This window comes from Lithobates pipiens, unplaced genomic scaffold (assembly GCF_037356315.1).
Source record: "Lithobates pipiens isolate NorthernLeopardFrog02 unplaced genomic scaffold, aLitPip1_a1.2 Scaffold_18, whole genome shotgun sequence".
In the NCBI taxonomy this organism is placed as follows: domain Eukaryota; kingdom Metazoa; phylum Chordata; class Amphibia; order Anura; family Ranidae; genus Lithobates; species Lithobates pipiens.
The window spans coordinates 607,261,622-607,271,975 of NW_027507758.1; the positions used below are offsets into that span (position 1 = coordinate 607,261,622).

Genomic DNA, 10,354 nt, shown 5'->3' on the forward strand with positions numbered 1-10,354 from the left:
TGGGCGGAGCTGGCATCAGAGTAGGCGGGGCTGACGTTACTGGATTGCTGGGCTGGTATCTGAGTGGGAGGAGCTGACATCAGAGTAGGAGGAACTGACGTTACAGGTTTGCTGAGCTGGTAGCTGAGTGGGCGGAGCTGGCATCAGAGTAGGAGGGGCTGATGTTATAGGTTGGCTAAGCTGGTATCTGAGTGGGCGGAGCTGGTATCACAGTAGGAGGGGCTGATGTTACTGGTTGGCTGGGCTGGTTTCTGAGTGGGCGGAGCTGGCATCAGAGTAGGAGGGGCTGATGTTACAGGTTGGCTGGGCTGGTATCTGAGTGGGCGGAGCTGACATCAGAGTAGGAGGAGCTAAAGTTAAAGGGTGGCTGGGCTGGCGTCTGAGTGGGCGGAGCTGGCATCAGAGTAGGAGGGGCTGACGTTACTGGTTGGCTGAGCTGGTATCTGAGTGGGTGGAGCTGGCATCTGAGTAGGAGGAGCTGACGTTACAGGTTGGCTGGGCTGGTATCTGAGTGGGCGGAGCTGGCATCAGAGTAGGAGGGGCTGGCATCTAAATGGGCGGGGGTGGTAGCTGAGTGGGCGGAGCTGGCATCAGAGTAGGAGGGGCTGGTATCTGAGTGGGCGGAGCTGGCATCAGAGTAGGAGCGGCTGACGTTACAGGTTGGCTGGGCTGGTATCTGAGCGGGCGGAGTTGACATCCGAGTAGGAGGGGCTGACGTTACAGGATAGCTGGGCTGGTATCTGAGTGGGAGGAGCTGGCATCAGAGTAGGAGGGGCTGAAGTTACTGGTTGGCTGGGCTGGTATCTGAGTGGGCGGAGCTGGCATCAGAGTAGGAGGGGCTGACGTTACAGGTTGGCTGGGCTGGTAGCTGAGTGAGCGGAGATGGCATCAGGGTAGGAGGGGCTGACATCTGAGTGGGCGGGGCTAGTATCTGAGTGGGCGGAGCTGGCATCAGAGTAGGAGAGGCTGACGTTACAGATTGGCTGGGCTGGTATCTGAGCGGGCGGAGCTGACGTTACAGGTTGGCTGGGCTGGTATCTGAGCGGGCGGAGCTGGCATCAGAGTAGGAGGGGCTGACGTTACAGGTTGGCTGGGCTGGTATCTGAGTGCGCAGAGCTGGTATCACAGTAGGAGGGGCTGATGTTACTGGTTGGCTGGGCTGGTATCTGAGTGGGCGGAGTTGGCATCAGAGTAGGAGCGGCTGACGTTACAGGTTGGCTGGGCTGGTATCTGAGTGGGCGGAGCTGGAATCAGAGTAGGAGGGGCTGGCATCTAAATGGGCGGGGCTTGTATCTGAGTGGGCGGAGCTGGCAGCAGAGTAGGAGCGGCTGACGTTACAGGTTGGCTGGGCTGGTATCTGAGTGGGCGGAGCTGGAATCAGAGTAGGAGGGGCTGGCATCTAAATGGGCGGGGCTTGTATCTGAGTGGGCGGAGCTGGCATCAGAGTAGGAGCGGCTGACGTTACTGGATGGCTGGGCTGGTATCTGCGTGGGCAGAGCTGGTATCACAGTAGGAGGGGCTGATGTTACTGGTTGGCTGAGCTGGTATCTGAGTGGGCGGAGCTGGCATCAGAGTAGGAGGGGCTGATGTTATAGGGTGGCTGGGCTGGTATCTGAGTGGGCGGAGCTGGTATCAGAGTAGGAGGGGCTGATGTTACTGGTTGGCTGGGCTGGTAGCTGAGTGGGCGGAGCTGCCATCAGAGTAGGCGGGGCTGATGTTACAGGGTGGCTGGGCTGGCATATGAGTGGGCGGAGCTTGTATCGGAATAGGAGAGGCTGGCACCTGAGTGGGCGGGGCTGGTATAAGAGTAGAAGGGGCTGATGTTACTGGTTGGCTGGGCTGGTATCTGAGTGGGCGGAGCTGGTATCAGAGTAGGAGGAGCTGTCATCTGAGTGGGCGGGGCTGGTGTAAGAGTAGGAGGGGCTGATGTTACAGGTTGGCTGGGCTGGTATCTGAGTGGGCGGAGCTGGAATCAGAGTTGGAGCGGCTGGCAACTGAGTGGGCAGAGCTGGTTTCAGAGTAGGAGGGGCTGATGTTACTGGTTGGCTGGGCTGGTATCTGAGTGGGCGGAGCTGGTATCAGAGTAGGATAAGCTGACGTTACAGGGTGGCTGGGCTGGTTTCCGAGTGGGTGGAGCTAGCATCAGAGTAGGAGGAGCTTACGTTAGAGTGGACGGAGACAGGATGACAGAGTGCCTCTGCTGGTATCAGAGTGGGCGGAGCTGGCAGCAAAGCGAGTGGAGCTAATATATTGGTGGGCGGGGCTGATATCAGAGTGGGCGGAGCTGAAATGACAGTATGGCAGGGCTGGTATCCGAGTGGGCGTGGCTAATATGACAGTGTGGGCGGAGATAGAACCAGAGCGGACGGAGCTAATGTCTGGGGGCGGGGCTTTTATCAGAGTGGATGGAGACAGGATGACAGAGTGGCTCTGCTGGTATCAGAGCGGGTGAGGCTGATATAAGAGTGGGCGGAGCTGGTATCAGATTGGGTGGAGCCAATATACCAGTGGGTGGAACTGATATCAGAATGGGCGGAGCTGGTATCAGAGTGGGCGGGCCAATATAACAGTGGGTGGAACTGATATCAGAATGGGCGGAGCTGGAATGACAGTATGACTGACTGAGCATGTACCAGAGTGGGTGAAACTGATGCCAGAGTGGGCGGTACTGGTATTAGTGTGGGCGGAGCCCGAATGACAGTATGACTGAGCTGGTATCAGAGTGGGCGGAGCTATTATTAAAATGAGTGAAGCTGAAATGATAGATATGACAGTGGGCTGAGATAATATCTAGATTCTAGGACAATCAAGGGGCTCAATATGGGCCTAACTATATGTAATGTGCACGGCTTTTGCTACTACTGTCGATTTCTTTGTTTCTTCTTCCTGCTTTGCAGGGAGAAGAAACAGAGAGATCGTTCCTTCTGTACAGATCTCTGCATTGATTGTCACAGTTTTTTTTTTTTTGCGCATTTGCACGTTTTGTCATACGCTTTTTTTTTTCAAATGAAAAGAATGTAAAAAAAAAAAAAAAACTAAATGTAATGTAGCGGCCACAACCCTTGCAGGGCGGCCTTGGCTTATTGGGCTTACCGGTTACCTCCTCTTGGCCTGCTCTTCCACATCTAGGGGTTCCCAGGGTTGATACCCAACGACTTGAACACTGACACGGAGAAAGTCCTTTTTCAAAAGGTTTTATTTTGCAGTAGTAACATCCAATAACACAGTCTCTCATGGGAACAGAGGGCAAGAACTCAGGCACCTTGAACTGCAGGTCTAGCAAAGTCTCTAATTCCATCCAGAGAGTAGCCACTCACAGCTGGGTACTTCAAGGCTGAACAGATCTCTAGCCAGAGATCATGGCAGTCAGCACGTTGACTAAAAACTCGAAGCAATCATATGAACGTATGCAAGTTGTAACTAAAGTTGAACAGGAACCTCCTCAGTACCTAGAATATGTCCTGTCTCCTCAATGGTACTGGAAAAGCGTGAATTCGTCAATGTCCTTCCCAATTCAGTAACCAGGCACTTTCCAGGATGCCACTTGCCGGCCCTCCTCCGAAGAGTCCTCCCCCGGTCACTTCAACGAGCTCTGGTGCCTCTCCAAGCTGAGAGCACACCCGGACACCTTGAATCCTCCCTCAGTTACTGCGCCTGGGACCAGCTGGTTCCGAGATTCGACTGCGTTCTGCCTAACGACACTGATCTCTTCTCCCTGTGATCGCGAGCGCTGATGAGTGACGTGTCACATGTAGCCACGCCCCCCCACAATTAGAATCACTCCCTAGGACACACGTAACCCCTACAGCGTCACCTAGTGGTTAACCTCTTCACTGCCAATCATATTTACACAGTAATCAATGCATTTTTAACTGCTGTATAAATGTAAATGGTCACAAAATAGCACCAAAAGTGTCCAACGTGTCCACCATAATGTCGCAGTCACGATAAAAATCGCTGATTGCCGCCATTACTAGTAAAAAAAAAAAAGAATAAAAATGTTATAAATCTATCCCCTATTTTGTAGACGCTATAACTTTTGTGCAAAACAATCAATATACACTTATTGTTATTTTTTTAACCAAAAATATGTAAAAGAATAAATATTGGCCTAAACTGAGGAAAAAAAATGTTTTTATATATATTTTTGGGGGGAGATTTATTATAGCAAAAAGTAAAAAATAATGCGTTCTTTTTTTTCAAAACTGTCGCTCTTTTTTTGTTTATAGTGCAAAATATAAAAACCGCATAGGTGATCAAATACCACCAAAAGAAAGCTCTATTTGTAGGGGAGAAAAAAAACATAAATTTTGTTTGGGAGCCACGTCGCATGACAGCGCAATTGTCAGTTAAAGCGGCGCAGTGCCGAATCGCAGAAAGTGCTCTGGTCTTTGGCCAGCCAAATGATCCGGGGCTAAAGTGGTTAAGTGTAGCTCCAGCCAAAAAATCTAATTTTAAGCTTTTTGGAAAACATAGGGAAGGGTTATCACCCCTGTAACATTTTTTTTTGCTGTCTGTGCACCTCTTCAGAAGATTTCACCTCACTTTCTGTCCGAATGGCAATTGGATTTAGAAAATGTGGGGTTTTTAAGGGAACAAGGATTGGTGATAAAGCATCAGTGCAGAGGAGACACGTTTTTCCCATATTAACTCTTAGACCCCTTTCACACCACACTGCCCTTTGCGTTGGCGGTAAAACGACGCTATTTTTAGCGGCGTTTTAACGCCGGATTTGCGGCGCATTTCGGCCGCTAGCGGGGCGCTTTTACCCCCCGCTAGCGGCTGTGAAAGGGTTAAAACCACCGGCAATGCTCCACAATAGCGGCGTTTTGCCAGCGGCATTACAGCGCTGCCCCATTGATTTTAATGGGGAGCAGTGGTGGAGGAGCGGTAAACACACCGCTCCTTCACCGCTCCAAAGAAGCTGCTGGCTGGACTTTTTCTGACGTCCTGCCAGCGCATCGCTGTAGTGTGAAAGCCCTCGGGGCTTTCACACTACACACAATGGTGCAGCTTCTTTAGGGCGGATTGCAGGAGCTATTTCTAACGCTATAGCACCTGCAAAACGCCCTGGTGTGAAAGGGGTGTAACAGGAGAGAATTTCCCTTCCTAGGGGTAGATTTCATCTCACTTCCTGTTGTCTCCTTCCGTTTGCAAGTAGGAGTCGTTTGTAAGTTGGAAGTTTGTAACTAGGGGGACCGCCTGTAGTTGTAGCAGCCAGGGTCCCCGTAATGATTTTCGAAATCGTGTCCCCAGAATGATATTGGGGACTTTTACTTGGCCTGTGGGATTTAATTCCTTGCCGCCTGCGCTATAGCCAAAAGACAGCATTGATGGATGTCCTCTCGTGATTGCCCTGTCCGGGCACCTCCTGCAGAGCGCTCTGTGGTCAGGCTGTCCTTCGGACTCAACTGATCACAGATCGGGGTGAAGGGCCAATCACAGCAGCTCTTTACCAAGTGATCAGCTGTGTCCAATGACAACTGATCACATGACGCTGAAGACATGAGGAGAGCTTGTGACTGGCTTCCGTTAGAGCAGTGGTTCTCAACTCCTGTCCTCAGGACCCACTAACAGGCCAGATTTTAAGTATTACCTTGGGAGAGATGCAGACTGGAATACTGCAATCACTGAGCAGAAAATGATAACTGAAATACATCACAGGTGATAGTCTGTGGGGGAATCCCATGCCGTTTTTTCAATGACTTTTATGTGTATTACCGGGACCGACAATTCATTGTAGCCGCAAGTACTTTTAAATGACATTTTTTCCTTTAGAAATGTCATTTTGTGCAGGGACTGTTCTAAACACGGGAAACATGCACCACTTTACAGGCATATTATAGACACCCCCAGGTCAGAAATTTAAAGGAATATTTCACTTTTATTGTTTCGCTTTAAGCATTATTAAAATCACTGCTCCCGAAAAAAACGGCCCTTTTTATAACTTTTTTTTGCATTGATACATGTCCCCTGGGGCAGGACCCAGGTCCCCAAACACTTTTTATGACAATACCATGCATGTAAGCCTTTAAAATTAGCACTTTTGGTTTCTCTTTTTTTTAAAGGGTGCCCTGTGGCTTTCGAATTTGCCACGAACACCCCAAATTGTTCGCTATTTGGCGAACAGGCAAACACCTGATGTTCTAGTCCAACTTATGTTCGAGTCAACATCTGGCTCATCCCTAGTGTCTATAAATGACATTGCTGAACATAATCATTGGCCAATGTGGGATCTTCTGCCTGAAACTAGACACGTGCGCTTTGTTTTGTTCTGAATCGAAATTCAGACAAACGGTTCGGTATTTGGATGTATCGGAAGCTCCAAAATTACAATGTTAACGAATTTAAAAGAATTCGAAACAGAGCTAAAAATTTTAATTTCTGAATAGAAGAGAACAGAATAAAGAAATAGAAAAGAATAGAGCTAAACAGAAAATAGAATAACCGTCTTCTGAAAGCGAAATAGAATAATCAAATTGGAATATAATAGAATTGAAAAATAAAGCCATCTTCCAAAATCCGAAGGAAAAAAAAAAAAGAAGTAGATAGAATAAAATAGAACCAAACCATCAGCTATCTAGTGATTAGTAAACTGCAATACAGTTAATGTTTGCTTATGGGTTTAATACAGTTTTAACCTGGTATACTGCCACCTACTGGAGACTTGAGAAATGAGCTTGTATATTCACTTTACATTGAGTGCAATAGATACTTTTATTTTTATTGAGTTTTAATAAATACTACACTCAGGTAATGGTGCTCTTTTTTTTCCCCTTTCGGCATTTACTGTGTAGGCATCAAATTTGTTTAGCTTTTCAGTCCTAGGCATTGGAGATACCACCAGGTTCACAAAGGTCGCACTTGCCACTGGGCCATTCCGCCATCATAGAGGGGCTCCAGGGCAACAGGAAGGGGGCCCACTGCAAAACACGTGAAAGGGTCCCGCTGCAGTTCACACTGCTATGACCCCCAAAGTCGTGCAACTTGACTTGCTTGAGATTTCCTTGCAATTTTTGGGATTTAACATTGCAGTCTATGGCACTCAAATCAATTAAGGCGGCACCTATTAAACATTAATGTATTGTATCATGATGTATGTCCTAGAATGTAATGCACTTACCTGTAATTTTGTTATTCATAGATGTATTTTGATTTCATAAAGTGTGATCCTTCCCGACTACTGCACCCTGACGAAGGGAGGTCTGTGTCCCAAAACATGTCGGTCTGTCTGGATTATGTGGAAATACAGCTTCAAGTCTCATCCAATTTGTATTTGGTTGGATATTTTGTGATTTCTATGTTTGTATATATGTATATTGGTTTCAATAAAATTATCTATTTTGTAATTCTTGTACTTTGTTGCCTTTAAAGTCCCACCCTATTGGGGGGGGGGGGGTAGTTCTCTCTTTTAGAATTTGTCATACAAGGGATGTTGGCAACTTTTTAGTGATATAGTTGGATATTCTTTTATTTATTTCTATTAAAAATGAATGTTTTGACTTGTCATGCGACAATATGTCACAAGTCGCATGACACGTCACGACAGTGTGCAATGGGGCTGATAAAGGGCATCAGCGGGAAAAGGGCCCCCAGGATCAGTGGGAAGGGCCCTGGCCTAGGGTTGCCACCTATTCTTCAAGCCAAAACACAAACACTTTAATGGAGTGCGAAAGTTTTTTAATTTTTTTTGTAGCATACAAAACACAAACATAGTACAAATAAATGCAAATCTTTAAAAAATAAATTGTGCTGCATCAAAATGCATGGTAATTTTGTAAGCATGCGCTTTGCCGCAGGTGAAGAAGCGCAAAAAGCAAGGTGTGTGGTTGTGCCATTAAGACTTAATGGTACCACTGCGCACCTGCAAAAGGGCCGTGTGTGTTTTTTTGTGCAAAAATATTCTCTTAGGGTAGGGGTAATCAATTAAGATTCAAGGAGGTCCGAAATGCGCTACAATAAAAACATAAAAGTAGGTCAATCACATCCACATTTCAAGTAAAAGCAAATAAAACCACCTTACATCAGAGCCCCTCAGTACATTTGGCTTCCCCATCAGAGTTCTCCCACCCGTCACAGTCCTCCCTTACATCAGGTGTCCCTCCCGCATCAGAGTTGCCCCCTTACCCCCTGTACTCACAGATCACAAACAGCAAAGGCAGCTCCCCCTTCATCTCTCCAGTTGTGATAAGTCACATAAGGGGAGAGAGGAAGGACAAGCTGTCTTCACTTCCCTGAAGTAAGTTATGCACATGGCACCCCCATCCCTCCAATAAACCATTGTGCCCAGGGTGGCCGTCCCTCCTCCTGTCCATCCCCTGTCCCAGCCCTGTACATCACCCACCTAATCCCACAACACTATCCAAAAAATGTTGGAGACGCACTTAGCCCTTGTACACACGGTCGGATATTCCGACGGAAAATGTCCGATCAGTCCATGTTGTCGGATAATCCGACCATGTGTGGGCTCCATTGGACTTTTTCCGTCGGACTGTTCGACCAACAAAGTTTGAGAGCTGGATATAAAATTTTCTGACAACATGATCCGATCGGACTTTGTCCAATCGTTTGTAGAGAATTCCGATCGGACAAAGTGCCATGCATGCTCAGATTAAATTACAAGACCAAAGCTATTGGCTACTAGCCTGAACTTAGTCCCGTCGTACTGAAACGAACGTCACCACGTTCTGAACGATCGGATTTTCCAACAACTTTGTCCGACCGTGTGTATGCAACACCAGTTTCGGACAAAATCCGTCGGAAAAAATGTGACAGATTTTGTGGTCGGAATGTCCGACCGTGTGTACAAGGGCTTAGTGAAACATCAGCTCATGATAAACTGACCCTTTTGTGCATCTGGTTATCTACAACACTTGATTTTGGATAGATGGGGATGCAATAAGTTCACTTAAACCATTCAGCAATACTTGGTATTGTCCTATAAGGAGGAGCCTGTTTCAACGAGCTACATATTTTGCAGTATGCTGATAGAAAACCAGTTTTGGATAGTGTTGGCCGATATCTGATCCTCCAACTAAAATACTGTTGGTATCTCTTCTCATCTTTATCCAAACCCAGAAGATATTCAGCCAGTAATTTGGGAGATGAAAAGTCGTCAACATGAATAAAAGCGTTGGGTGAAATGAAGCGCTCATAATTTTTACGTGGAGGACCCATGACAATGGGCACACTTCCTACCATCAGTGAATTCTTCCAGAACTTTTCCGTGATGTAATCCTCATGTATGGAATTCTCAAAGGCGAGGTAGAACTTATATCTGGCCAGAGTTTGCAAAGTCTCATTTCGCGGAAGAGGCAAGGCATATTTTCCATAGACATCGATTGGAATGTATTTCTTTAACTCCTCGTAGTATTGGGTTCTCCTGTACTTTGTGTTCCAGTTGCTCACCGCCCAGGCCACCAACTTTGACTTTTGGGGGATTGTAAAATTTCCTTTTCGATCAACTTTTTCTAGCCATCCACTCGGAACATATATATCTGAATCAAGTCGGTAGGACATTGTGAGGTTGATTTTGTCATCCAGGAGCTTTAAATTTGGGCAGTTGGTTGGAGACTCCTTACTAAACCAGATCCAGTATTGGTCAGATGGTCTTGGCTCTGGAGGTAAAAGTTTTTCTGACTTATATACATCCCGGTGACTAATAACAACTGCATCTGCTATGGAGTATGCATTTCGGTCCACGGTGTAGAAACAACCAGCATTTTCCTTTCTTGGACACCTATTTAGAGGAAACTGATAACCTAATGGCCACGTCCAAACTAAGATGGTCAGCAGACTTCTATTGAAGGTCTGCAATGTCTGAGTTGCTGGCTTTGTCACAGTCGATCGGTTTGATGTCACTGAGAACTCTGTCACAAAGTCTGATGTCACCTTTGGCCTGTGTTGGATTTCAACATTTGTGACCGATTGTCTTTCTACACGATAGTAGGCAAGTGCAACATAGGAAATGGTTCCCAGTAACAACATGCCGAAGTAGACCAAAGTCACTTTTGAGGATTGTTTTACGAAATCCATATGGAACTGAAGCGGGTTCTTGTTTATGACTTTTACATGAGAACTCAGATTTAATATTTAGCTCTGTGTTCCTGGGGAAAAAAAAAAAGAAAAGTAAAGAAACATAAGTGGCATGTAGAAACATTTATGGCAACATCTTGAAAAGTGTCCACAGTGCATAGACCCAACAGACCTTTAGAGGACTACCTTATGTGTGTCTTATCAAATGAAATTTCTGTTTAGTGACAAACCAAAAAAGTAAAAAAAAATGAGTTGGGGTTTAGTGCTTCCAGGTTTTTTGTTTTTTTAGTTTTTTTGTGGGGGGGTTATATTTATAGCA

At 46.5% G+C, this 10,354-nt stretch overlaps 1 protein-coding gene across 1 annotated transcript; it reads right to left on the reverse strand.

Annotated features, from left to right (window-relative positions):
* Positions 1 to 7,473: 7,473 nt before the first annotated feature.
* On the reverse strand, positions 7,474 to 10,102 carry LOC143989224 (3-galactosyl-N-acetylglucosaminide 4-alpha-L-fucosyltransferase FUT3-like). The gene has a single exon (XM_077489284.1). The coding sequence runs from the start codon at positions 10,033 to 10,035 to the stop codon at positions 8,905 to 8,907; it is 1,131 nt and encodes a 376-aa protein (XP_077345410.1). The 5' UTR covers positions 10,036 to 10,102; the 3' UTR covers positions 7,474 to 8,904.
* Between the last annotated feature and the right edge of the window lie 252 nt (positions 10,103 to 10,354).